The sequence below is a fragment of the Physcomitrium patens genome, chromosome 1 (genome assembly GCF_059467195.1).
Source record: "Physcomitrium patens ecotype Gransden chromosome 1, ASM5946719v1, whole genome shotgun sequence".
Classification (NCBI taxonomy): Eukaryota; Viridiplantae; Streptophyta; class Bryopsida; order Funariales; family Funariaceae; genus Physcomitrium; species Physcomitrium patens.
The window spans coordinates 3,109,232-3,136,485 of NC_143410.1; the positions used below are offsets into that span (position 1 = coordinate 3,109,232).

At 37.4% G+C, this 27,254-nt stretch overlaps 4 protein-coding genes and 2 long non-coding RNA genes across 18 annotated transcripts; 2 read left to right on the forward strand and 4 right to left on the reverse strand.

Annotated features, from left to right (window-relative positions):
• Nucleotides 1-795: 795 nt before the first annotated feature.
• LOC112289025 (uncharacterized) lies at nucleotides 796-4,006 on the reverse strand. Its single transcript, XM_024533927.3, has 7 exons — nucleotides 3,564-4,006; nucleotides 3,381-3,443; nucleotides 2,897-3,160; nucleotides 2,205-2,267; nucleotides 1,832-1,900; nucleotides 1,515-1,560; nucleotides 796-1,178 (listed from the first exon to the last, which is right to left on the reverse strand). The coding sequence occupies exons 1-7, from the start codon at nucleotides 3,861-3,863 to the stop codon at nucleotides 1,099-1,101; spliced, it is 885 nt and encodes a 294-aa protein (XP_024389695.1). The 5' UTR covers nucleotides 3,864-4,006; the 3' UTR covers nucleotides 796-1,098.
• An 813-nt stretch (nucleotides 4,007-4,819) lies between these two features.
• Nucleotides 4,820-6,487, reverse strand: LOC112289029 (large ribosomal subunit protein eL33z). The gene is made up of 5 exons (XM_024533940.3): nucleotides 6,389-6,487; nucleotides 6,077-6,112; nucleotides 5,475-5,703; nucleotides 5,202-5,247; nucleotides 4,820-5,006 (listed from the first exon to the last, which is right to left on the reverse strand). Exons 1-4 carry the CDS (start codon nucleotides 6,415-6,417, stop codon nucleotides 5,206-5,208), a joined length of 336 nt encoding a protein of 111 aa, XP_024389708.1. The 5' UTR covers nucleotides 6,418-6,487; the 3' UTR covers nucleotides 4,820-5,006; nucleotides 5,202-5,205.
• A 206-nt stretch (nucleotides 6,488-6,693) lies between these two features.
• LOC112278978 (putative pectate lyase 8) lies at nucleotides 6,694-9,923 on the forward strand. Of its 8 annotated transcripts, none has more exons than XM_073539680.2 (6): nucleotides 6,694-6,902; nucleotides 7,291-7,753; nucleotides 8,244-8,496; nucleotides 8,635-9,128; nucleotides 9,225-9,369; nucleotides 9,477-9,923. In XM_073539680.2, the coding sequence occupies exons 2-6, from the start codon at nucleotides 7,563-7,565 to the stop codon at nucleotides 9,705-9,707; spliced, it is 1,314 nt and encodes a 437-aa protein (XP_073395781.1). In that variant the 5' UTR covers nucleotides 6,694-6,902; nucleotides 7,291-7,562; the 3' UTR covers nucleotides 9,708-9,923. The 8 variants fall into 8 exon arrangements, with proteins under 8 accessions (XP_073395781.1, XP_073395759.1, XP_090112527.1 ...); XM_090256401.1 differs by adding an exon at nucleotides 7,999-8,122 and having other exon boundaries at nucleotides 6,695-7,753; nucleotides 9,234-9,369; XM_073539738.2 differs by lacking the exon at nucleotides 6,694-6,902 and adding an exon at nucleotides 7,996-8,122 and having other exon boundaries at nucleotides 7,576-7,753.
• Nucleotides 9,924-10,201: 278 nt separating this feature from the next.
• Nucleotides 10,202-11,855, reverse strand: LOC112279000 (uncharacterized). 2 transcript variants are annotated; one of them, XR_002968863.3, is made up of 3 exons: nucleotides 11,573-11,852; nucleotides 10,682-10,914; nucleotides 10,202-10,440 (listed from the first exon to the last, which is right to left on the reverse strand). It is a non-coding gene; the product is annotated as an uncharacterized LOC112279000 (long non-coding RNA). The 2 variants fall into 2 exon arrangements; XR_016506730.1 differs by having other exon boundaries at nucleotides 10,682-11,855.
• Nucleotides 11,856-19,247: 7,392 nt separating this feature from the next.
• On the reverse strand, nucleotides 19,248-24,140 carry LOC112290148 (UMP-CMP kinase 3). 5 transcript variants are annotated; one of them, XM_024536144.3, is made up of 12 exons: nucleotides 24,024-24,129; nucleotides 23,797-23,868; nucleotides 22,509-22,562; nucleotides 22,240-22,324; nucleotides 21,973-22,042; nucleotides 21,729-21,846; nucleotides 21,361-21,517; nucleotides 21,033-21,113; nucleotides 20,671-20,778; nucleotides 20,374-20,442; nucleotides 20,121-20,235; nucleotides 19,248-20,001 (listed from the first exon to the last, which is right to left on the reverse strand). In XM_024536144.3, the coding sequence occupies exons 4-12, from the start codon at nucleotides 22,291-22,293 to the stop codon at nucleotides 19,703-19,705; spliced, it is 1,071 nt and encodes a 356-aa protein (XP_024391912.1). In that variant the 5' UTR covers nucleotides 22,294-22,324; nucleotides 22,509-22,562; nucleotides 23,797-23,868; nucleotides 24,024-24,129; the 3' UTR covers nucleotides 19,248-19,702. The 5 variants fall into 5 exon arrangements, with proteins under 5 accessions (XP_024391912.1, XP_024391928.1, XP_024391908.1 ...); XM_024536160.3 differs by lacking the exon at nucleotides 23,797-23,868 and having other exon boundaries at nucleotides 24,024-24,140; XM_024536140.3 differs by lacking the exon at nucleotides 24,024-24,129 and having other exon boundaries at nucleotides 23,797-23,954.
• Nucleotides 24,141-25,469: 1,329 nt separating this feature from the next.
• LOC149989823 (uncharacterized) lies at nucleotides 25,470-27,045 on the forward strand. Its single transcript, XR_016506986.1, has 2 exons — nucleotides 25,470-26,252; nucleotides 26,647-27,045. It is a non-coding gene; the product is annotated as an uncharacterized LOC149989823 (long non-coding RNA).
• The last annotated feature ends 209 nt before the right edge of the window (nucleotides 27,046-27,254 follow it).

Here is a 27,254-nt window from a genome sequence, read left to right on the forward strand (position 1 = left end):
ATTCTTTATATTTCTCAAGCCTTCTTGCTTTAGACTTCAACCATTTACTCTGTTCTATAGTCTTTTCATCAACAATGAACATCCATCAATATTACTCTCTTTCAACATTATATTGTCCTATACTTGGTTTCTTCACCCCCCATTAGACAAATCTGTGGATTGCATAATAATAATTTTTATTATTCCAAAACTATTGCTCAACATACACATTGAGGCACCTTACTAATCAAGAGTCTTACTCTAGAATCAAATTGATGTTCAATTTGCTAATTGTTGCTAAGAAGAAAGTTTACTTATATTTCTTCAAAAGCCATGTGTCACATCTTTTCAAAATTTTCTAATTTATTAATGTTCTCTTTACTTCGTGTTTTTCTTATCTCATCAAAAAGAATAACTCTGCTATTCAGAAATGAGATTTATTATCTTCAGTGGTCCAAAATGGAGACAAAGCTTGGTGCGTAGCCTGAATCAACTCTGACTGGACTTGAATAATGTATGACAAAAGATTGTATGACAGAATTATGTGCTAAAATGACTTCATTGTTGCTTGTGCTCTACAAATAGAAGCAAAACAGGGCATGTTCAGATTAACCAAGACTTTGGTGATCATAATCTGACAAAAGGTAAACAGCAGATGGTCTTTACTTCTAAAATGCACCTTATTATGGGTATTTATAGTGTGCAAAGACAAATGTTACTTGCATCGAATCTCATTGTTTGTTGTTTTTTCTTTACTGTTATTAATGTCCAGAATGTCAGGAGATAATTTAAGATAGTACAGACTTAGTTCGATGATTCAAAAGTAAAAACCTCGTGGTCATTGAGATACCACTGCAGAGAATACCGACATTAACATGTATACGCTAGGCTGGAATACACCGAGATAATACTATTGAAGATGATACAAACCACACAAAGTGTAATTTGCTGTCTGCTTCAACGCATGATGCAAGCTCATAAAAGCACCTGATTATCCACTATCCAATTACCACAGCAGGCATTTAAGAAAATTCCTACACGGCTTCTGGAAATGGTGAAGAAAACTCACGAAGCATAATGCTGCGAAGAAAATCAGAGAACGAAATATCTATTTAAGTGCTACTGTATCTGTCCTTTAACCTTAATTCCAGGAAAGGATGGCCTGATAGCAATTAAAGGATCTCCATAACCAACAGGTGCTGCAAAAATAAACGTCAGGAGTTTAGCAAAGACTTTCGAGGGGCATTGAATAAATGCTTGCAGAGCTTATGCAATATATAACAAAGTGATCACGACCCTGCTGCACCAATTTCCATATAACTAGCGGGTTTCTCACTAGCACAGCAGAATGTAAAGATTACTACGAAGGTTTAGGCAACAGCACTAGAAATAAGAGAGCTAGTGTACATATTGTTTCAGTTGTTTTTGGAACTGTTGCGCAGATGAGGTGCTCATATCGCACAGAGGAAAATTTCGCTCTTTGACTCTAAAAGAATACCGTCGAAAGAAAAGAAAGAACAAAATGAATCACATACCTCCATCTTCCCACAGAACTTTCTCGACTTCACCAGTAACCTCAGCCTGCAGAAGCAAGAAACTTGATCTCAAGATGCAATTGCTGCTAAGAAATAGTTTCTACGTCACCTCTACGTGCGACTCCCATACCAACGTCTACCGAGTTGATGCGACAAAAAAAATACAACAGATGGACGTTTCACTTGTGCATTGACTTGTAATAAAATCTAATACATAGCAGACAGAACTCTATAAACAATAAAAGAAAACCAGAAAAAAACCTAATTGGAATTCACAAATAAGAACTTTGTAGTAACTGCTAAAATTTATAACATACCTCTACAGGTTGTTGTGTGCCAAGCTGCTCTAAGTAGCACACCACTTGTCCCTTCTTGATTACTTGACCCTTAGGAAGTGTAAAGAAAAGGAAAAAGAGGTTAGTTTCATAAACATAAATATAGATTCCAGAAATTGATCGTGTATCATTACCAACATCCATAATTCATGTTCTTTAAGCTCACTATGATTTAGGAAACCATATTTTTCTTCAGCTGATAATGACCTGTTGATGCAAACGTAATACTGCATCTATACCGTCTTCATGCGGATAACCGCTCTCACTTTTACAAAGAATACCATATTCAGAACAAAGTAGGTCCAATTCTAATAGGACAAATCGAATCTTGTATAGCTTGTAAAAGAAAGAATACCTCCTCGCACAGTGGAGGACCACTTCTTCCCTTCACAGTTCTTCCTTTTCTGAAGAGCCCAACCTGATCACCCAACAAGTACACAAATCTAAGAATTGCCAACTCATGCATTATGGGGTAGATAACAATTATAGAGTAATATACAGGGGGTTTGGCCTAGGTAGTGCAACTATTCCATGACGTTAATCTAATAGCAGAGACAGCTGCAGTATATTGTACTAAAATACACACTCTACCATCGAGATTAGTTTCAATGCGAATAAATTGTCGAAGGCGAGAATGAATTCGATTCCTCAGGATGGCTATCAAAAGGACCTAGTTAAACAAAGTAGAGGTAACTATAACGTATTTATGAATCTATAACACCGACCCATGAAGTAAGATTTTGCACGTTGAAGAGGGATAAAAGCTTTACTCCATTGCTACTTAAAGTTATCCACTGCTTCCTTTGGAAGAGAAGTCGCAACTGACCTTAGCAAATCTATTCCCCAGTTTCCGACGAAAGTGATAAACGCTGAAGGGATGTATACAATAGCCAAATACAGTTAACTGTGTGAAGTATAATCGGGCACCCATAAACCACCTGGCTAGCAGGATCATATCCGCAGGGAAGAGTCCTGAAGCAGTAAATCGAGGGCTACGACCAAGTAAGTGTAACCCTTTTAAAGAAAGCAAGCAAAAGCATGTATCACCTTTGGGGAGGTGACGAAAACTATCCCAGCATCAGCAGCTGCTTCCATGAGACCAAAATTTGAGACGGGCTTCAGCGACGCTGCAGAGAGGGCGGTGTTCTTGGTGAGCTTCGTGGACTTGGGAGCAGGGGCGGTTGGAACAGAGTCAGCTGGAATGGATTCAACCATAGGCTTGCCTAATACTGGAGGTCCTGCTGCTACTGGCTTTGGAGCCGGTGCTGCCTTGCCAATTTTCCTCTTGACTCGCAGACTGAAGGACCCAACCTGTAAACCAACACTACCTTAAGTTAAGTATGGCTTGTGGATGCATCGAGCCCTGAAATAAATACACAAAACCCTCCGAACAATTCGTAAGTACTCCCGAGAGGAATGTAAAGACACACACATAACTAGCCGATTTCTCATACGAAAAATCAATGCATAGACCTCTACAGACATCCAGATAACCTACAAGACATTTCAAAGCAATGGCTGGCTATTGCACCTTCAGCTGAACCTCGGCGATGTTAGAGGTCTCATCACAGACCTGCATGAGCAAATTCTGAACCTGGATAACAATGAGGCTATCCCTGTCAGTTTCCCATCAAGAAAACATTCAAGCTGAATACACAAACATCGTGACAACGTAGTGGGAAACAAATGAGCGTAGATTTTTGCAAATCCTAACCTCAAATGCACTGGGAACTAAAGGGTTGTCCGCTTCCTCCTCAACCTCATTCTCCGCATCTAAAACCTCAGATTCCTCTCCCAAATAATCAGCCGTAACCGCACGAGGCTGAAAGGTCCGTGTAACAGGGGCCAACCCAGTAATGATACATTCCCGAAGCGGAGCTGCAATGCTAGAGCGCCTAGAAGAGATGCTGATGCGCTCCGCTGGTGCGGCCACAACGCACTGCTTCTCACTCCCGATCACACTCTGTAGAGAACTGCCGGTCACGGCAAACCGCCCTACAGCTGCGAGCGCCATAGCCGCCAATCCCTTAATCTGCCACTCCACTAGCCTGTGTACCAGTCGTTGCAATCTCGCGAGCCTCCTGTTTAGACTTACAATCAAATCCTTGAAGGAATGGCTGCCTCCTTCGCCCCTCCAACAACCCAACACCCACTGGAGAAAGACGTGAGAGTGGATGAACTGGGAGAGCTACCTGTTTGTGTGGATGAGTCCTCAGCCCGGACATGAGCGATAACGAGATCCGGATTGTCGAACTCCAGCTCATCTGGATTCGGATTAACTTACTCCTGATAAAGTGCGTTGATAGAATCATACGTGGCGACAAAGAATTTTATTTTTTCCTTGCTGGGAATTTGCTCGTACCGAATTCGGAGAGGGTCGTCAATCCCTTCGACAACGACCCAGGTGGAAATTGTCCATGCATGGGGACGTCATTATGCTAATCCACAGAACGACGGAATACGATTGCAGTATATCACGGATAAGGATAGCAATTAGGGATTATTCCGATATAAACATGTATGCGCTATCGTAACGGAAAAGATTCTTCTCATCCTCCTATATCAGCTGGTTATCAAATAAGTCATAATCAAGATGAAGGCCAATCACCATATTCAGGCTCGATTTGTCGTGTGCTCCCCTAGTGTTCAAAATCCAGGTGGCGGTAAAGATTGTGAATGTGAAGTTCCAACGTTTGAGAAGATTGTGATGAAGGATTTGAGGTTCGGAAAGGACAGGTCAACCGCTTTAGTCGTGCTCGTGAATTTGTCTGCTAGCACAAGAATGGAAGACCGAAGGATAATATCCAACGAGAGCAACGACGGATCAATTATATAGAATCGAAGCGTCTGGGATGGTATACAAGAATTTTTTGGAAGATTTTTTTTTTTAATTTCACATTCTAAAAGAATATGATAAAGATTAATAATGGGTTCGTGAGATAGGGCAGTCTTGAGAGACTAGGACAGAAATTTTCGATGTCAAATATGCATACGGAGCTTTTCGAAACAGAGAAAAGTGCCGCTACCCACACGCTCTCAAGCATCGGCAAGGTTCCTAGATGCTTTGCTCTAAAAACTGAGCATTTCTCTCCAGGATTCCTACGCTCACCGAGTGGCCCACTATTTGCGCCTCATACCTAGGGAGTACCGAAAAATTCTGCACATAATCAAATATTGAGATCTGTTAAGATACATCAGGGAACGAAAACACGGACCGTCTAAAACAGCACCCACAACAAGATCTCTGTAAAACTACCATCTTCGCAACTCTTTAAACAGGAGGATGAATGGATTTTTACATAGGCATTCCATCTAGATTTCGAACATAACCAATAAACTACAAAAGGCTCACCTCTTCAAATACGACTGGGGTACATGAACACCCTAACTCTGGCACCCTGCAGATACCAAAGACAGCAGGGGAATTACTTTTTCCAGCGATGCACACGCGAATCTTAGTCAAAACAAGAAGCATCGGAGAAACAGCACGTAAGTCGAAACTAAGGTATAAACCATAATACACATGAGCAGATGTGGACTCTACAGAAGCAATAATTACAAACTCCGTGAAACAAAAGTAGAGGGACAGACTAGTGGTAAGAATCAGTTGAGAGGGGGAACTTACGAGGGATGAAGGGGGAAGGTTATTCCTGAACCTGGCACGAACAACTCCACTGCTACCGTGGGGGCGGGCAACCTTGCCCCAGACGCAGCGAAACTGGGATCCATTCTTCTTGGTCTTGGCCTTGTACACATAAGCCAACCTCTTTCCGAGGTACCAGTTGACCTCATCAGATGTGTTAACACCCTCAATCTGGAGGAGTGAGGTGCTTGGGTACTGGTTGCACTTGGACCTGCAAACAACCAGATCTTCAATTCAGTACCAACACAAAAATTACATTACGGACTTGCAGATAACATACGTGGAAAATACACAGTACGCACGAATGAGAATCAACTTGGTAGTGATTCCATGCACGAGTAGAGCTCGCTATACACAATTTTGCACTACTTTCAAACGAATTCAAGACATTACACTCGAATAACCACTAAAACGCTACGGGATTGATTAGGGTTAAAAAAAGTTAACGCAATAGAAACACTACTGCAAACCAAATCAAGAAGATATCCTCTTCAGTGAGAAGAGGTACAAGGCTATATCAAGCAACACAAAACGTTCAAACTATCACCAGCAGAATAACTGAAGAGAATCAGCAAAGGCACTACCTCTTGTATCCAAGAACGGTTCCACGCACGTATAATCTGATAAACCACCGTAACAACCAACTAATTAGAACCATGAGAAACCCTAAACCCTAAACTCCAGCCCGACTAGGATTTCCAAAACATTCGACGTCATGGCATGATTGGTAAGCACAAAACTTCCTGTAAAAACAACCTTCCTAGGTGCCATTGTCACAAAATTCGGGCATGAATAATATTGTGCCCCGAGAATACCCCTCCAATCTTAAGCCAAAAAAGCCGAAAAAGACAACGAAAAGGGCACGTTTCCGAATTTTTCAGGAATAAGGACACAACCTGACGCGTTCTCCCTTGCGTTCCACCATGACTGAGAGTGATCACGCTCGACGGTAGAGCTGGCTGTGACGAGAACTAGCGGGAGCAACCGCGCGAGGGAAGATCCAAAGCAAAAACATCAGTTAGGGCTTCAACCTCCAATATGGCCTCCGGGGAACATGAGAACCTGAGGGAATATGGGAACGTTAAGAACATTGTCGATTGGGAACATGGGAACATTAGGGAGCCTATAACGGCTGTGGGGGTCCTATTTTCCGCGCGCAACACCGTGGGAGGACGTAAAACCGCACCTCGTCTAAGCCATGCTGCTGTTGCGGGACTCGCAATCCCTTGTGCAGATGGGCTCCCGGCCGATCGGCGATTTCACAAATGCTCTTGCGGGATTGTCTTCGTTTTAGCTTCACGTTGACGTCGTTTGCACGTAGGTGACGAATCCAAATCGAGGGAAAAAACCCAGTTTCGATTTGTCCTCTAGAGGTGACTTGCGCTGCAGTTTTCGGAATCCGTTTTCGTGGTACAGATCATTAACTGTCTTTGAAGTGTGAATCTCCTTCACACATTCTTGGGAGTGATTTGTAGTTGACTGTCGCCGATGAAGTGTAAATTTTTCGCAAATTCCACTGAAGACGTTGATGTTCCTGGAGCAGTGTGTTTTGCGCACTTTATTGAATGCATGTCCATGTCATTGTTGTGGTCTGGGCGTTGGTGGTACTTTTGCAGCTCGGCGTCGTAGAGAAGTTTACTTCAAGTTACAGAAAGGTCACGTTTGGTTTTGCTTTCTAATATCCCGGATCGGCTTCGAAATGAGTTGGACTTAAAAGTTGAGTGTTTTTACGTTATGTGACAAATATTGCTACCGTGTCGTCATCATCAGATTTTTCTTACCCAAGTCCACCTTCTAGTTCTTGATTTGTGATGTGAATTAGAAGTGCTGAGTTCGGGTAACTGGAGCTCACGGAACCACTCTGGTCCCCTTGACGAGAATGTCTCTGGTGGGGCCAGAGATTGCATTCATGACCTCAGCGCCATACTTATGAAATGTTTGTGCACAATCTGAGGACTCGAGAAGAGCAGACTGAAAATGACATTCCTAAAAATTAATCGGACCTACTACAAGAGATACTCACGGCGCTTTCTGTAAGATTTCAAAAGCGAGCAGTTTGGTAGCCCAACCATGCAAGTGCGCTTCCTTGAGTTGGCTCGGAGCGGTGGTTTGGTCCAACCGTTACCTCACGTGGAGCGATGGCTATTGAGAATGCTTGTGTCTCGAAGGTCTGAGCCATCTGATAATCAGAATACGTGGGTTGCAAACACACCTTCGACCTATTCCCATGATAAATTTTCATCAATGCGATCAACATGCAGGTGCGTTGTTTCACACTACTAGCCTGAAATCGATATCATTTCATGAATCTATAAAACTGATCGAGGCTAACATTTTCTAGAAGCATCTATCTCTTCGACACACCATTGCGAATTGAGTGTCTTCGCTCGTTTTGATAGCCTTCAGTAGCTAAACTCATCACACACAGAACATAGAAACCTCAGGAAGGGGAGGCAAACCATGAACCCGCTTCATTTCTTCTGTCTATACGTTATTTTTGCAGCAGGTTTTCAATTATCATGTCACGCTAGTAGAACTGTCCGAGGTATCTTCAATGAGACATCATCGTCAAACTTGCAGGACACGAGGTCCAATGACTTCACAACACAAACCATGACGGATACGTTAAGGTGCTTCAGGCGCTTTGAACTTGAACTTGAAACATTTTCTCTACGTGCTTCGGGAGATATTGCATTATGTTTTCATTCACAATTGTATATTTATGTGTGTGTTTGAGTGTTGAAATTGCAGAATGAAGAAAATTAATCACAACAATTCTAGGAGGATGATGGGTGAATGCATGACAGGAAACCTAATAGACGACTGTTGGCGGTGCGACAACCAGTGGCGTCAACACCGCCAAGCTCTTGCCAAATGTGCGTTAGGAGCTGGAAGCAACGTTGTCGGAGGTGCGAATGGGAGGATTTATGTGGTGACTGATGACAGCGATGCCGATGCCGTAAACCCAATCCCCGGCACCTTGCGCTACGGAGCTATTCAGCAGGTTTTCAATCCTCTTTACAAATCCCAACGACTCGCCTGCTAATTTACTCAGTTTAATCTGCTCTAGCAATAGCGTCCGTTCCATTCCTTGATTGGTGGATTGTATCTCTCAAATTCTCACACAATATGATTCGAACAGGAACCCTTGTGGATTACCTTCTCCCAAGACATGTCCATCCACCTCCGCAATGAGCTCATTCTAACCAGCTTCAAAACTATAGATGGAAGAGGATTCAACGTCCACATCGCTGGCGGCGCAGGCCTCACCTTACAATCCATCTCCAACGTCATAATTCACGGCGTGCACATCCACGACACTGTTCCCACTGGTCCTGCCACAGTCCGAAGCTCCATGACACACTCCGGAGGCAGGGGAAGAACTGATGGCGACGCCATAAACATCTACTCTTCACACGACATTTGGATAGATCATTGCTACTTCGCGAATGGCGCGGATGGCTTGGTTGATGTCACCATGGGCTCCACTGGCGTCACGATCTCTAACAACTACTTCACTGATCACGATAAGGTGATCTTGTTGGGCGCACACCCGAGAGATATGTTCGACATGCACATGCGCGTCACTGTTGCATATAATCACTTCGGCCCTAGGCTTATCGAGCGGCTACCGAGGTACCCTCTGTGCGCATTGTCTGGCTTTGAAATTGGTCATGTCTGTAACCATGTTGTATGCTTCGTGATTGTCTTGGTAGTTGTGATGAAGCATAGATTTTGCAGGATTCGTCACGGTTGTGTCCACGTTTTGAACAATATGTACGAGGGCTGGGGGATGTACGCGATTGGTGGGAGCGAAGGGCCAACCATTGTAAGTCAAGGGAATGTCTTCACGGCGCCGAATGGGGGCAACAAGGAGGTGTGTTCTAGAAGATGGTTACTTGTTGAACTAATTCTTCGTCCCGGGAATTCTGTGCCTTGGTTGTTGTCAGAACTGGGATTGAGATTCGAAGAGCTTGATTGCAGGTCAGCAAGAGACTACAGGATGGGGATGACGGGAGCCTTAGCAACTGGAACTGGCAATCGTCAGGTGACGTTTTTCTGAATGGAGCTTTCTTTACGGCTTCCGGTGCTCCGCTGGGTTCTCAAGTGTACTCAACAGCTTTGAACGACGTCACAGCCTTGCCTGCCACCATGGTTGCAACCATTACAGCGGATGCAGGACCTCTAGCTTGCGCGTCCGAAGGCATCTGTTGATGATGCAGTTGCATCAAAGTGACCGAAAAATTACTTAGTAATCTCTGATTTTTGCTTCCCAAGAGGTTCTCATAATTGTTGCAAGCCTGAGTTAGCATAGGTTGCATTGTAGGACAACGTAATTAAGAATTTTCAACCAATGAAGTAGTAGCACCACATTGTTTGTTGAATCTCAACAGAGAGGACGAATAGAAATGAATTATCGTTCTTTGCAAATTTCATTCCTCGCTCTAACTTGAAACGGATTCTAGACATGCAATCCGTGAATGGGGTTACGTCGGAAAGTGATTGACTTTATACACATGAATTTGGAAGAAACATCTTTACATGAGCGATGTCGTCAGGTGAATTGAAAATCCTCTGCATCAGCAAACCCAGATGGTGACTAAAAAATATTAGACGAATGCAGGAAAACTAGCGCCGGACCACTCTACGTCGCACCCTCCGAGAAGTAACCGTAGTTGTGGACTCTCATTCAATTTACCTCACTCGGAAAGGGACAATGATTGACTGTAATTTGGTAGTGAAACCCGTTTCCGGATAGTACAAAATGAAGGGAAAATAGTTCTCTCAGCTGCAAAATTGATTAAAGTTAAATAATTAGCAACCCTGAGCTCTGATTAACAGATCGTTGAAGTAATGATGTGTACTCTCTGTACAAAATGTCTACAAAGAGACCATATGGGCCGTTGTCATCAATATGTATACCCACCCCTTCTCATCGGAGATAAACCTGCACCAAAGAGAGAAAAAAAAAGGTGTTAGCTCTGAAAACAGCAGTGAGTGACTATGGAATCCATGCCGAAAATACTTTCGACTAACTCAAAAATGATTCAAATACTTTCCTAAGGTGTCCAATGTGGATGGCTATTCCGGAAAAAGCACAACATTAGATTGAAAAGCCTCATTCCAACTAAATTTAGTATAAATTAAAAATAAAACATGCACATATTTTTAGTGGCAAGGTAATTTACCTGAAGCTTAAATTTGCTCAGCTTGAATCCTCAGTTTGCTGTTCACTGAAATCGGCCACTGGTGGAGGCACGTGAGGTGGCATGGGCAAATTAATCGCACGGCGAGTATTCGTTTGGTGGACAGGATCTGTGTATAGACGCGCAGCAAGAGTTGCTGTAGGAATCTAGAGACAGACCCACAGAACTCTCTTGGCAATCTCAGGGCTTACCGCGATACCGTGCCCCATTCCTACCTGTCCAACCCAAATTCCATGCCCTTAGATTGTGCTCTGAATAACTGTCTTGCAATAGCTCTTCTTTAGGGAATCAAGGTCTATCTTGCTTAAACCCAACTCCTAGCTGTATCCACACAATGGAATGGTGTCTAAGAAATTATTATCAGCTAAAATCCTACTAAGAAAATCGGAGATAGCCGAGCTCCCTCAACATGTTCATAGAAGGGCTGTAGGTTAACTGGTCAAAAACTATGTCGTGAATTGTTATTTTGGAAAAATCCATGACAATGAAACGGGGTTTAGAGCGTCCATTCTAGACTAAACCGGAACACATTTCCCCAAGGCTCCCATTCATTGTGATGACCCAATTGTTTATCTAAATTTGACCTCATACACGCCTACTATCCAGTTAAACTTCACGTATAGGATGCAGTTCAATAATCTCCAACACATCATCGCCCATAGGAAAAATAAGCGAAAAAAATTACTCCAGATTCCAAGCAAATGACACATCAATCTCTTCTTCCGCACAAACATCACAGGAAAACCGCACATTACTACTGTTTCCATAAAATAAAACAAAAAAAACTCCGCACAAGGGTTAATCTCCACACAGAAAATGCACACTCGACTTTCAAGGGCAATGAAATCTACCACGACCAAAAGATCGTCAAACCTGAGCTTGCAAACAAAACCATGAAAATAGCTTCAATTCCTATCTCCAATAAATCTGGCGAACTCCTTTGGAACCCCACAGCTGATCAAACAGTCTCAACTCCCACGCAATGAGACAATAAGCCCGGTAGGCGGTAAGAAATTCTGGAGACACAGCCCAGCCCAATTGAATTTGGCACATCCTCCAGCATTCAACAACGCAGAATGATCGAGAAGCGCATCCTGAGCACCGAATCCATGCCCCACAGATCTAAGGCTTCGCGAAGCCAGCCCAGGGACACAAGTGGACACGTTGCTCAAGTCGGCGGAGGCATGCAGAGGGGAATGGATGAACGTGCGTTCGTTGTTGCCCAGACCGATTGATGCCCTTTGGAAATTCTGTTACACAAAACAATTGGAAAAAAGAAATAAGTTATGATTCTTTTACTTATTTCAGTTCATTCAAATTTTGAATTTTTTTTTTGTGTATGAATAAATCATACTGTAGCACAGAACTTTGAAAAAAATTGAATAAATATTTTTTAATAAAATGATGTTCTATGTATTTTAGAATCCTTCAAAGACTTTGAATGTTTTTATATCCTCTGACACATCTTTGGACTAAATTTTCATCTAATACATGCAATCAATTCATATATATATATATATATATATAAACATATTTCAAATCTCCTTCGAGGATTTATCTTGAATCTAATAAAATAGTTGCATTTAGAGGACTTTTAATGTGCATTGAATTGCTAATATCCTCTTTTCCACATATATATATATATCAATTATTTAACAGCAATTTAACATGGTTTTGAAAGCCTTGAATTAATCAATACCATAATCTATTGGTTATATAGAATATACTTCTAAAACAAATTGAAAAACAACTTACATTAAAACTAGCCAATCTTACATTAATAAAAGCAAAAAATTGTAAATGAAGGGTGGGAAATTTGCAACAGAATACAAATAATTCTAGGCATAATGGGAGTTGCTATAGTTTCTTATGATTTTGTGTATTCGTTATTTTATTGCATAAAGGCTCAATTGTGTAGGTTTAAGCTTTTAGAATTTACAATGTTTTGATGTTGCTACTTCAAGTGATAGAATGTTATATATATATATATATATATATATATATAGTTAATTTTTTAATTTAAACACAAAACTATTTAACTTAATGGAATGTTGTTTAAGATGTATTATAAAATAAACACATAAAACGAATTATCTTAAATAGATTTTTATAATTGTAATTTTTTTGGCATAGGAGATGTTGAAGTTAAAAACTGCAACATGTAAAGCTTTCAACATATAAAAGAAATTAAGAACATTGTCATTTTCAATAAATATTTTTATAACAACAAGCCATTTTAAATATATTAGCAACTATTCCTAAGTTGAGGCATTTTTGATTTCCCGTATGTTGTATTTGAGTAAAACTAATATGATCTGTTAATATTTTTTTTGGAAATAATATAAAAAAATGAAATAATATTTATTATTAGTTTTAATTACATTGGATGATATTATATGAAATTTTCAGTTTTTTAGATTGAACATATAATAGCTCAGTGTTTGTAAATACCAAAATTTTGATATTCAATCTAAGGCTATAGACTAATCTACGTTGTTTATTGAACATATAACAAGTAGAGGTATTAAATACCAAAATTTTGACATATTGTTCTAAATACTTTATTAATTATAAGTACTTGTTTGCAAATAATACTTATAGTTTATCTTCAATAATCATTGGACCATGAAAGCATCCAATTTTTTAAAGAATAGATTATGTTATTTTCAATACTGACTATGCATTCAAAAATACAATAAAATAAAAGGATCTAATATCCTACATAATACATCATTGCACATTGTTTTATAATAAATAATAAAATGATACAAATAACTTTATTGCTACTATAGGCAATGAATGTGGTATATATGACAATATGAACAATGTATTTTTAATGATGATAACAATAATGATAATAATAATCAAATACTTAATATCAAAGCATTAAAATAATGAAATTATATTGAATTAACATGTAATTTTTTATATTTTTTATTCATAAAGTATCTCATCTATGTACCTGCTTTAATTTATACTAAATAAAAAGCATTGTATTAAAATTACAAAACAAACTATAATGTTTATTTTTTCTCATAGATTGTGGTGTTCAAAATATTTTTAAATAATTTTAATTAATCTGTCATTAGAATTATTTATTGTAAAGGATAGTAATTTGAAGCATCTACTTATACTAATGCAATACACATCTTATTATAAAACATTGCTTTAAATGTCTTCCATTGGATGTGCACAGTTATAAAATTATTTCCCATATTTAAGTTTGTTATATAAGTCAATGTCGTTGTGTACAGTTTAAAGTTTAATTATTTAAACATGACATCATTTTTATTTTTTTAAAATCTTAATATCAAAAATAACAATTTTTCATGTTTATACACACATACATAGACGTTTCAACAATCTACAACATAATAAAATATAATACTTCTTTATCCTTCAGATATTGATTTTTAATTTTTTTTACATATCAATATAAAAATTATTTTAATTGATTTCAGGCCACATTGCATATATAACATATGTTATTGCAACTACCTTGTGTTGAATTATTGCAAGTATTTGGTGTACATCTACAAGTATGGAACATCTGTTATATATTCCTCAAAAGTTTCACAAGAAGAGCTTAACTTATTTCAGCATATTTTATATTAAATTTAGTATTCTAAAATAAAATCAAATATTTATTTTTCATATTTTATTATTTATTTTTATTTATACAATATTCATACTAATCAAAAAAGAATAATACTTTAGATCAAGTTTTGTAAAAATAATTTATTTTTTACTTAGTGTATGATTTTAGAGGATCTTTTATATTTATATAGATTTTTCTATAATTTTTTTATTTTTTATTTTTCTATAGCACAAAGTAAACATAAAATGTACAAGAACCCTATTTATTACTTATATAACTGAGTAAAGTACACATTTTAAAATTTTATATTCTTGTTCATTAGACCTATATCTTAGTCTTTCACAATGCAATTATTCTAGTTATAATTTTAAAATAATGTTTTTTTTTTTTTTTTTTTTGGTATAACTTATTTTTTTTATTAATATTAATATATAATATATATAATATTAATAATTTCTATTTCAATTTGTATTTGACCCCGCTTAGTTTGAAAAAGTTGTTGGTCTCTAATTTTTTATCATGTTCATTAAGAAACACTTATGTTTTTATAATGTTTTAAGATTTTGATCTTGTGAGTCCCATCAATGGATCTTAATTGGTGGATTGGTTAAAAATATAGTATTGAGTTATTTAATGAGATAAATACTAAGATTAGAGAGTTTTTTTGACTATTTACATATTTATTAGAATTTAGAAGTATTTATAAGTATAAAAGTCTTATTAGAAGAAAAGTTATAAAAATGGAGTCTTAGTAAGTCTTGGAGGCAATTATCTTAGTTGGTTTAGTATTTTCACTCATTATTGAGTATTAATGATTAGTAATTGAGACCAATTTCTATATTGGACTCATATCTACATGTATTACTTACAAAAATCCTATCAACGCTTAGTTAATAGTTTAAAAAAGCATGAAAAAGAACTTCATGTCTTTTAAGTTATGTATGTAGAAAATAGGATTTTTAGTAGATGTATATTGATTTTATTACTATAAAAAATCAAAAAAATATAAAAATATAGCCTTATATGGATATTAATATTATATAAATATTATAGGATATTTTAGAATTTATTTATAATTTATTTAGGATTTTTTATGAATTTTTAGAGAAAATTTCAAGACATATGTAAAATTGAGTTTTACCACCTTGAGAGCCACTAGAAAGAAATGAAGCAAGATTTGAAGACTGTATAAGGTTTCTAGGCTAATTGGATGTTATTGAACACCATGGTGAAGTCAAAAAATGAAAAAAAAATAGTTTTACCAGTAGAAAATAGGAGGACCAATAGCTAGTGTAGTCCTTGTAGGAAGAGAGGTGCACAATCTCCATATGGGTTGTAGCACCTTGGGTATAGGTAGGAAGATAAGACTAAGGCCTCAAGGCCTAGTTGGACAACCAATATACACTACTTGTGAGCCTTGGTGAGGCTCGAACTCCTGATTTCTTAAGCAAGTTATCCTATAGATAAAATTTATTTACTTAACTTTTCTATTATTTACATTCTATCTTTAATCTATCATAACTTACTCATAGTAACTTGAAATTATATGATTTTTATGTCATTGGAAAGATTAAAAAATTATCTATTTAAAAATATTTTTTTACTTTTTACTTTAACTTTTTTGGATAAAAATCCAATGAACAAATTGTGACTAGTTTTGTAGTGTACAATTGCTTGATTGCACTTGTTTCACTTGTTTTGTGTTCTTCTTTTGTTCTTGTTTATTGCTACTTCTAATTCTGACAACCAATTACAGGCAACTCTTAATTGAGGCCATCTTGTAATTTGGGGCGAGGGAGAAATTTACCCTCACAGATCTCCTATACAATCATTGCTGCAATATTATAGCATGTAACTTATTAAAGGAAGTTAGATTTGCAATAAAATTTAAAGAAGAATATCAAGTAGTTAAGCTCTTTTTGATTCTTCAAACTTAATTATTATTATACACAAATGTTACAGACAAAAAGAAAGAGATATAGATTGAAATTGAAGAGTAGACTATAGATAATAAAATAATGTGTCTTAATCTATATCTTTTAAATCCTTTCATAAATAGATAGTCAAATAAATTTTAATTAAATATATTATATTTTAATTTATAATAGTAAAAATAGATAAAATTATGTTATTTCTCTAATTACTTATATACAATTTTTTATCAAAAAGTTAAAATAGTTTTTTAGATTTTTAATAATTTAATGTTCTGATTTTTTAAAGAAAAAAATATTAAAAAAAATATAATATAGCATATATGTTCGAAAATAATTTTGAGCACCTACTTAAAAAAATGGTACAAATATCATAGCATGTAAATATTAGAAGGAACAATTAATATTGTTGACTATAATTCATTATGTTACAGATTAAAAAATATATATCAATGATGATGATATTGTAATTTGATGATGGATTTGGTGACACAAAATAAAAAAAGACTTTCTTCAACCAATACTTTTAAAATTGCAAATTCTAAAGCTTCCCTGCTTCTAATTAATGCATTTGATTGCTCCTCTTTTCATATGTTCTATTGATCTACATAGTTTGCTTAGAAGAAATAATAAAACTTTGCATTTTGAGAATTATCCACTTTAAAAAGTTTTACATGATGTAATGAAGTTTGTAACAATGTTGAAGAAATAATGTAACATAGAGATAAAAGTGACATAATTATGGCTAATGACAAATAAAAATATATAAATTTTATTAAGAAAGAAGCCAATCATCTTAAAATAGATTATAATACTTATATATATATATATATATATATATATTGACATCATAATAATAACACAACTTACTTTTTAAACCACCTTCAATTATCTTAAATCATAATCAACTAAAGGAACCCACATAATAAAGTTAGGAGCATACAAATGTATTGATAAAAAAAAAAGATATTAGGTATTCAAATAAGGGTAAGGTATTTAAAAAATATAATGAATCAAAATAAGGCTCAAAGCAAACATGAGTCTATACATATAATATTTGCACACTTGAGCTAATTTATGATACTTATTTCTGTTGTAATAAAAATATTTCTACTTTTATTAAAGATAATGTATATTTAATTTATAATATAAATAATATATTTTTTAAAATCAAATAAATTATTTTAGATTTAAGATATATTGTAGATTGATTGCAAAAAGATTATTTTTTGCAAGGAATAATGTGAAAAAGAATTGTCTTAACTTAGATAATATTAAAAATAGAATAAATATCTTTAAAAAGAATATATCTTTCTATATATATATATATATATATAAAGATAGAACATATTTGATACTACAATATTATAAGAAAATTTTCATGCTTAGTGATACTAATAGGTGCAAATATTCCACCAAATGGAATATAGAATGTGTTATTTGAAGATAGTTAGGAAGGTCTCAATAATGAATAAATAAATAGATGGTCTTTTTGCTAACCATATAGAACATTCTCACTAAAAAAAAAAGACCTACCAAATATATTTATACATAACATAGATCAAATTTTGTTATTAGCAGTATTTGATAGATCTTAGATTTCATCAACTTATAAAAAGATTTGATTGCTCCTAATGAAACTTGATTTTAAGCAAAATAGATAATGTTAAAAATAAATAAATAAATAAATAAAACTTATATTACTTAAATAAATAGAAGTAAATAGAAATAAATAAAATAAGTAGAATTTTTATAGATATGGATTAGGTATTTAGACTTTTATAGATATTCTATATTGATATTTTATAAAAATTGCAAATTTTATAATTTTAGTAAGTCACTTTGAAAGCAACTCACAACTTAAAATATAAATCACAAATCTTGTTGTCTCTGGGAAGCTTCTACAAGGCCTTCTTAGTAGCTAATATATATGAAGATAAGGTATATATATATATATATATATATATATATTAAAAGAGGTTTTATTTTTTATATTTTAATTTTTTTACTCTCTTTTTCTTTTTCTTTTTCTTTTTTTTTCAAAAACAATGAAGTTGTAACCATAAAGTCATGGTTACTTAAAAAGACTCTTCTTTACAACAATAAGTTAATAGACTTTATATTACAACTACCATAAGTGCCATTTTTACTATTATAATTAATTTTATTTCTTAAATTTTTGAAGCATTAATTGAAGCAATAGTTATGTTTGAACTACAACCTAAATTTGACATTTAAATTTTTTTATTTAAATATCTATAAGTAGATTTTTTTTTTATAATTAAAAATATCAAATAGGCCATATTTAAGATATTAAGAAAGAATCTAACAACATACATTATATTTACAAGATTATTCAAAATTGCACATAAAATTGGAGATATATTCATAAAGTACTAATTGATATAATTGTAAATAGAGAAACAAGATAAGAGAAGAAATATCACATACCTTTATATTTTTAATATTATATAGAAGCCAAGCTACCTTAGCTCAAGGCTTTGTTATGATAAGAACAATTTTATTGAATGTTGTATGTAAGAAAAGAGAAAATATTGTCTTCTATCATTTCAGTATCAATGAATCAATCCAAAACACCTACAAGTAGAAAGAAAAAAGGGACTTTTTAAGTCTTCCAAGCATATAGTTGTGGCAATTAGAATTTAAACCAATGCTAACCTTAGAAGTGTAGAAATTTAGATCATTGAAAGAAAAATTGTTCTATAGCAAAACCATTTGAAGACAAGAATAGACTTCTACTAACAAAAGCCAAAAAGATATATGAAATAAAAGGGCAACAAACAAAGTCTCAACAAGAGAAATGACTACAAATGCACCACCCACTTGATTGTAACGTTGTAGGAGGGGACTCTAAAGTTCAAGGTGAAAAAAAACATGCATCATAAAGGAACCAACAGAAAGCATTATAGAGTCAGTCTAGACTGCTTTTATCGTAGATGCAATTGCAAAGGCTGATATGGTGAAGAGCTTTGCTCTGAAAGTGTTGGAGATTCTGCTGTTTTCGGGAATCAAATTTGCAATCTCAATGTTTTGATGCATCTTCTTAAAGTGAATCATATGGCGTCGGCCGAAGTCTCCTAATCAAGACGGAGTAAAGAGGCCATGAAAAGCCAGGGGAAATAATCAGTTCGCTCAGCTGAGGAACTCGTCTGCTACGTGAAAAAGTTTTTTTTTTTTTTTTTTTTTTTTTTTTTGTCAATAATAGCATAGATCACTTGGGCTGCAATTGCCCACTGTTGAGGGTCTACTTGTGCGTGCATTAACGCCCAATCCGATCATCATGCGAGATTCTTAAAAGTCTTAGAAGGCTGTGTGTTGAACACACAATGGTGGCAATGCCACTCCCGTGAATCCAATCGGGAGCTGCAATGGCTGCAGTGTCTAAACGAAATGACATTCATGCATAATAGATTGAAGGATTTTCGGGAAGTTTTCTTGGAGGAGGATTTTTTATCAGACGGTGGGAGCAACCGATCGATGGTAATGCACAAGCTTCCAGTTCTTGCGACCATCCTCATCTTTCAGCCGTTGCCAGACTCCGGTCTCATTATACGCTTCGACATAGCCAGCATCTGGGTTGTTTTGGTATTTCGAGACGCGAGTGTACAATACAAGCGCAACTCCGGTGTCCAGGACGGACACTTTGGGAGCCACTACAGTGGAGCGCAGCCTTTGGGTGAGTGTAAGCCGGTCTATGGATGTTCCCAGATTGAACTTGAAGTTGCGTAGGTCCATTCCTTCTACAAGCTGACCTGCAAATCCAAAGACACATCCTTTCATGTCGTTCTGAGGCCGACCAACAGAATTCTTACCCACATGCGTTAAAATTAAAACTTAGTAAAAATTTTACGATGGGGTTTTGGTTGCTTGCCTTGAGAATGAGGTTCAAATATGGTCACTGCAGGGTGGCAATAGCGCCGATAAGTTTCGTAGTTGCGAGTGTCGAGGCCTTCTAAGAGGTCAACAGTTGCTTGAAGAAGCTCGTCCTGTTTGAGTAGGTGCATGTCTTGCCAATAAGCTTCGAAGGTTTTTCCTCTGAAGTGCTAAAGAAAGGGGTCGAAGTGAACATCAAGCATGACGGGGAAGAAATATTGCCGAGAAGAGAGAAGATATTTTTGTTATACCTGTACAATCGGGTCAAATAGTGGTCGGATTTCGGAAAAAACGTCCTCAATAGACTGCATGCCATTTATCTGCAATTCAAGGTTAAGGTAAGCGTTCAGTTTGGTTTTTTAAGCACGTGCCCAAGTTGAAGGTTTTACCCCGAATATTATATAATCTGGAATTTTTCAATTGTTCAGCGTTGCGACAAATGGAGATGAAAAGAGGGCAAAATCTGGACAGAGATTTGATTCTGTTTGTTGACTACTAGCTTCCAGCAGGGAATCTCGAACGAGTACGCTCCAATTGTGCATTTTTACCTTATGTACTGTGGCGATACTCTCGTAATGTTTCACAACAGGCAAGGTGTGTTCATTGAATAATTTAAATCGCTTGTGAATAGTTTCAAGGTTATCATCATCTCGGCCCTGTTTCCAAACACAAAACACACCAAGCACTTTCACGATTACTGACAAACCCAAGAAAGCAAGATCCATGTAGCAGAGGCATTTGTAGAATATGGACAAATAATTGAGAACGCCGATGCAAATAACATGTCACAGGTAACTTAAGCGTATCCCTACGATCATGATGGTGAAACAGTGTTAAAGGAGCGGCAAAGAGATTCATATCAATCCAGGATTGGAAAGTTGGCAGTTGATGTTATATTGGACAAAATTACCTCGTTTCGGCTTAAAACCCGTTTCTGCATCTCCTCCTCTGAACCAATAATGAAGAGAATAAACTCCGGGCTCAGGCCGGCCTACACATATTTGTGACATCTAATTATGACCACAATCAAGGACTTTAAACTGGTTCACGTTGTAGATTAGTTTTGAAATCATAAGAAAAGGAAACGATTGACAAGCCACAGCAACACTAACCGCGAAAAATTTACAACTCTGGTTTCAACACATCCAGAATGCTTATCATCACAGCATCTAAAATCACACATCCATCATGCGTTTAATGAAGCGAAGGCAGTGGTCAAAAGGTGCGATATCACGTACCACTCGATCCCAAACCTCACGATTCTCATCATTTCGTGGAAAACCATCAATCAGGAACTTGTTGTTGGAGCTTTTTGAAATGGCTTTCAGAATAAGTTTCACGGTCATTTCTGACGGCACCAGTTTCCCTTCCTTGATCATGCCCTTAATCATATTCCTGGAAAAATTCTAAGTTTTGTCAATGAGATCCTGGTTGATACGCAGCAATTTTAATTGAAGACCTCGCATGAATAATGGGTAAGAATGAGCTTGAGAGCGATCTACATTAGAGGTTTTAAATAGATAAAATAAAGATGGCATGCGATTCTGACGACGAGTGTTGTACAGATCCTGGTCTGCAACATTTAGATCCGTGAATAATATCGCACCCAGTTTCATTGCCCGAGTTCTGCTCAACACGCAGTAAATCGCCTGCACTGAGGTGCTCAAATCCGAAGTGCTCGACGATCTTGGCGCATTGTGTGCCCTTCCCACTTCCTGGTCCACCTGTACACACCAAACGCATGACGAGCTTGTGGCGTACGTCGCTAAACAAAAAAAAAAAAAAAAAAAAAAAAAAAGGGGGGGGGGGGGAGAAGATATAATTTAGTTGTATTGAACGTAAACACTCACCTGTGACAAAAACCAACTTCAAATTCTTCGACTGTAATTCTGAAGTTTCGGCTGCAATCGCTGATGATGGCTGCACTTGTACACCATGAATTCGACCCAAAACAATTAGTACCAAGGTGATGCGAAGTGCTTACTACCGGTACTAAAAAATAACCAGGTCAACATTATATAGAATTCACACGATGCAAATCATACATTACAACTTCCTACAACTCGCATTTTGCGGATCCAGAATTATTGAGCAAACGTAAATGCAGTACGACTCACCTTCGAATTTTGAGACCCGACAGTCCTTGGTGGGCTTGCCGTAGACGACGCCATCACACTGTAAAACGGGATGCAAATCCACAACCTGCGGGACTAAGGAATGAGTTTTGTACTTCAACTTATTCATCCAAGGACACAGAAAAACCAACGATTTGTTCAGTTGTCTTTGCAATAAGGCCTGTGCAATTACTGTACTGAAAAAGAGGCACCAAGCACCAATGATCAAGAGATGCCATGAACTAGAGAAGATGTGTACTTTGTGGACCTACCCCTCTGATCAGCTGATGAAGAATAGCGTCCTATATTGATTATTGATATTTAGGCTGCCATTGTCACACATCACACGATAGCTTTACATATGTATCTTAACACCGGGCACTGTGGGGTGACCAAACACTACTACCGACATATTTAGTTCATCCAAAACCTGAAGGATTCCTATTCGCAAATTTTAGAAACTCAGAAACACCATCCAGCTTGAACGGTTGGAGGCACAAAAACACCCATGTAGTTTTGGTTTCTAATGCGATGACGACATTTTTCACCGCTGAAACACATGTCTGCACTGCTAATCAGTGAAGTTAAGTCCATCTCTTTCTTCAGTGAAGAGTGTAAGCATGGGTGTACTAGGATACGATCTGGCATCCAGATTGATAGTTCGACTTCTGCCCTCGAAAACGCATTTACACCTGCTATGGTTTCGTCTCGTGCCATACGCTATGCTTCCAGTTCCAATGACATCCAAAGGTAATCCAATTCAAAGCTCATACAGATTGTGCCACACCCGCTTGAATCTCACAAAGTACAAAAAAGGACCCCTCATTCTCAAGATGCGCAAAACCACCTCATTGTGTCCAGAATGTCCAGATTATCTGCAACCTAGAAATGTATGCTTTACCCCCCCCCCCTCCAGAGTTCTAAACTAAGACCATGATTTTAAAGCAATAAGTAATCCACTTAAAACGGTTATAGTCACATGTCATACAAGTGGTTGTGGGCATAACATTCATTCCGCTGCAGGGACCTTAATCACCTCGAAACGGATAATTCCCGAGACGCAAGACCTCAGAGAAAAGATCTGAGATAAACCCAACTGGTCCAATTCCAGGAAAACTAGCGGCATTAACTAACTTGCAGCTTGGTTCAAAAACTCCCGCTCCCCACCTACTGCCTCACCAGCATCTCATGATAGAACCAAAACCTTCAAACACGCTCACAACCCACGAACCCAACGAATTCTACGCCAAACCAACCCGGACCAAGTCAATTACGCAAAACCTGCCCTAGGAGCGACGTCTCACAGTGCACCGCCCCATGACACTACTCAACGAAGAATCACCCAAGAAGGAACGAAAAAATCGCCCCAGCCCAGCCAATCGCAAGGAGTTAATTGCTTCCGTCCCCAGAAAAAGGCCATGCTTTGTGACTTCAGACATTGCAAAGAAAAATGAGACACCCTCAGAAGCGCAGCAAAAGTGGCAGGATCAACGCAGACTAAGTTAAAGGGGGTGGGGTGAGAAAAAGGGGGGTTCGTCACGAGGAAGCCATGGCCCTCACCTAGCTAGCGTGAAGCACTGCTAACCTCCAACGGGGCCAGCCTTTGCAACAGCAACTGGTGCCCAGTAGTACCTACTAAAGCAGGTTTGTGAACCCAAAATCAGACAGACACACAGACAGAAGACAACAACAACAACAACAGCAGCAGCAGCAGCAGCAACAGAGCAGAGATCTGACACAGACGGATACTCTAGCATTTGTAGTGTTGTACAAATTGAAGCACACACCCCACTGTAGTCGCGGAGGCAGAGTCTTGGCCCCAGAAAAATAATAATAATAATACTCTACTCACTTCCCTTAACTTCATTGTCGTGGACTAGCTGACAGACTGACTGTGCCTTGGGAGGGGGAAAAAACAACACAGGGACTACTGCTGCTGTGCTGCAGGGACTACTGCAGGGACTGCTACTCCGTCGAGGGCTGGGCCGGGCTCGGGGCTTTCGCATCGGACGCGGGTCTCTCTCTCTCTTTGTTTGACCTCGTAGCTGGGCCATTGATACACTCTCTTGCCAGGTACAGTGTATGTTACAAATGCATTTAATAATCAGAACTGTTAATTAATTTTTATTATCCCTTATCAGTTGAGGTTTTTTGTTAAGGGGGGTTCAATTGTGGGAGAGTGATTTGAACGAAGTATTTGAAGAATATTAATTAATATTCTTCAAAAATTATTCTCCATCTGACAAGTTTACATTCTCTAGTTGATTTAGTAAGTTGCATTCCCTTGTGGATTCTTTGCTAGATCTCTCTAATTGGCTACTCCATTCTCTCTTTATTTTTCTCCTTACCATTTTCCAACTTTGATCCCCCCCCACTATGTATGTATGTGTTACATTAATCAATTGAATATTATTACTTAAGTCTAAAAAATTAATTAATTAATTTTCTGATACTTTTTAGTCGCATTGTGATGAGTTTTACATTAATTTATTTCTTTAAATGGTATTATTAAATTTCCTACAACATATTTTGCAAGAATGTCTGCAACTATTTTTTGAGAATTATTATGAAGGTATTATCAAGTTCATTTAGTGTAGATTTTTTTATTCTATTTTATTTTACTTTATTTCATTTGTGAAAATTCATGCAGTAAAACCTTATCTGCAAATATATTCTTGTGCTCTGAAAGTCTTAAAGTTTGTAGATTGAGCAAATCTCAATTATTGTAATGAAATCTAAATATACACATTTCAACAGTTCGTTGATCCATTCACTGTTTTCAAAAGACATGAAAGTTACGTGGAACTTTGTTCAATACAATTTTTCAAATTCTGAAATTAGCACCAAATTAATAATTGATAATTGAGAAAAAGAAAAAGAAAAAGAAAAAGAAAAAAATAAATTCACAGAGTTGCGTTTTATTTTCTTTTTCTTTCTCTCTTTTTAAAATGAAAACGTCAAATTTCTTTCCCACAGCTGCAGTATGAAGTCACACAAAAATGTCTAATAAAAGAAAACGACAAGGAATTATTTGGATCCTCACCTTAAATTGGTTTTCACACTGTCTCCTTAAATGGCTTTAAAGCAAGCCATGCACTTTAAAGCACTACCCGCCTTTATCTGACTGTGCAAGGGGAGGCTCCGCAAAGTGGCACGTGCCATGTGACAAGTGGCGTCACGTCACACCCCTCGCAAAAGAAAAGACACTTGTCTTCCCCGTCCCCTGCTCGACGACGCCTTGAATGCTCCGACTACGATCGAGCAAGAGCTCAATTCCTTCTCCAATTTCTGTGTCGATTCACAGCTATTTCATGTGGTGAATCTGATACCACACTTGTGTTATTCTCTCTCTCTCTCTCTCTGCGCACATTTTGAGCTCGATAATTCGTCTCCCGAGGCAGAATTGCGCTTGCAGGACTCGAGTTTGTGAAGAATTTGATCTAGGGGGGGACTTCACACGAAGCGGGCGGTGAAGTTCTTCGGGGAGCAATACGCCCCCGTGACCTCAGTGTTGGCCACGGTGCGTCAGTTCACATCCTCGAGAATGCTGATGGCGGACGTCGTCGGCGAAACGGCGAACAAGGCAGTGCGAGGGCCGGGATCTCCAGGGGCAGTGAGCTCGGGAGTGAAGGACATGGAAAGTGGAGACCGGGAAGCGGTCACCGAAGGCGCCGAGGGGCCCGAGGACGTGGCGAACACCATGAAGAAGCGGGACAACGCCGAGTTAGGGGATAGCACTGCCGAGGGTTTGAAGGGAATGCCTGTAAAAGGAGCTGATACGGATTAAGTGCGAGAAGACATCGCCGGGCCCCCGATGTAGACAGTTCCACTGATCATTGTACATATCTCTTTAGGTTAGGGTTTCATTGCGAGACGAAAATGAGAAATAAGTGGCTGTCCTTGTCTTGCCAGGAGGAACTTGTAGATGCAAGCAGTGATATGTGCTCGACATGGAGTCTGAGAATATGAGAAAAACAAAAAACAAAAAAAACATGCTTCGTGGCATCCACTCCGAGGTTTTATCTCAACACTACTCTCTTTTTCCTTTTCCCTTTTTTTGTCTTGCTTCTTCATGTGCATCCCAAGGACAGATGTTTTGGATTTGTTGAAATGGTAGGTGTTGGATAGATCCATGCATGGTCTCAATTGTCTACAATAGCTATGTAGCAACACCTAGAATGTGGACTTTGGAATTCACAACTCATGTTGCATGCATCTTTGTCTGACTGACTCATAGTTTGTTTTGTTTAATCAAGTTTCTGTAAATGGTCATTCTCCAAAAAAAAATCTTATTTTTTCACCGGAATGAGCTACAGAAGAAGTGTGAGAGCATGTTTCTAGTTTTTAGGGTTTGGTAGACATGCAGTGACATGGATTGAATTCACATCTTTCTCCATTATTGCTGAATAGGTGCCCCCCCCTCACTGAGCTCAGGAGAAAGATGTTGCATGGTACTGATGTTCGATGCAGTTAGATGAGGTTTTTGCCAGTCCTGAAGAGCCAGTTGTGTAGAAATGACACCATAAGACTTTATATATTTTTCACTGCATGATACGAGTGATGGACAGAGGCTGCTCATACCCAAGAGCTTGCCCTTGAGCTTTGGTTTTAGTATTCCTTAAAGCTTTAGGTTTTTAATAAAACTGAAGCAGTTTATAGAAACCAATGTTATTCAACTGTGCTAAAAGTTAGGTTAGTAACTTCTACATTGTGACTACACTATTGTACCCAACACTGGATTGTAGCTCAGTTTTCTGGACAAAGAATGATTTTGTGGGAAGAGATTAATGAAATTATCTATTATGTGAACTTGTGAGTGGGGATGAGAAAAATGGTCTTTATAGTGCACATTTTTATTGAAACATCCAAAATGTACAATGAAATGATTAATAACAGTGTACATGTGTTTGTAATTGAATATTAAATTTTCTGATTTTGTTCAAATTTTTGGATTAATTTGTGATATATTAATTTTGAGTCTTAATATTTGTATAATAGTTGTTTTATAATAGTCTGTT

Excerpts from the sequence above, each read along its gene's own strand:
- LOC112289025 (XM_024533927.3), bottom strand. The coding sequence starts at position 3,863 with ATGGCGCTCGCAGCTGTAGGGCGGTTTGCCGTGACCGGCAGTTCTCTA. Across the intron at positions 3,444-3,563 it reads TAGTTCCCAGTGCATTTGAG|GTTCAGAATTTGCTCATGCA; the intron begins GTTAGGATTTGC and ends ATTGTTATCCAG. Across the intron at positions 2,268-2,896 it reads TTTTCGTCACCTCCCCAAAG|GTTGGGCTCTTCAGAAAAGG; the intron begins GTGATACATGCT and ends TTGGGTGATCAG.
- LOC112289029 (XM_024533940.3), bottom strand. The coding sequence starts at position 6,417 with ATGGTGGAACGCAAGGGAGAACGCGTCAG. Across the intron at positions 6,113-6,388 it reads CGCAAGGGAGAACGCGTCAG|ATTATACGTGCGTGGAACCG; the intron begins GTTGTGTCCTTA and ends GTGGTTTATCAG. Across the intron at positions 5,704-6,076 it reads ACCGTTCTTGGATACAAGAG|GTCCAAGTGCAACCAGTACC; the intron begins GTAGTGCCTTTG and ends GGTTGTTTGCAG.
- LOC112278978 (XM_073539658.2), top strand. The coding sequence starts at position 7,563 with ATGCAAGTGCGCTTCCTTGAGTTGGCTCGGAGCGGTGGTTTGGTCCAA. Across the intron at positions 8,497-8,634 it reads GCTACGGAGCTATTCAGCAG|GAACCCTTGTGGATTACCTT; the intron begins GTTTTCAATCCT and ends TGATTCGAACAG. Across the intron at positions 9,370-9,476 it reads CGAATGGGGGCAACAAGGAG|GTCAGCAAGAGACTACAGGA; the intron begins GTGTGTTCTAGA and ends GCTTGATTGCAG.
- LOC112290148 (XM_024536160.3), bottom strand. The coding sequence starts at position 22,293 with ATGGCGTCGTCTACGGCAAGCCCACCAAGGACTGTCGGGTCTCAAAAT. Across the intron at positions 20,443-20,670 it reads GTATCGCCACAGTACATAAG|ATAAATGGCATGCAGTCTAT; the intron begins GTAAAAATGCAC and ends CTTGAATTGCAG. Across the intron at positions 20,002-20,120 it reads ATTTGAACCTCATTCTCAAG|GTCAGCTTGTAGAAGGAATG; the intron begins GCAAGCAACCAA and ends TTGGATTTGCAG.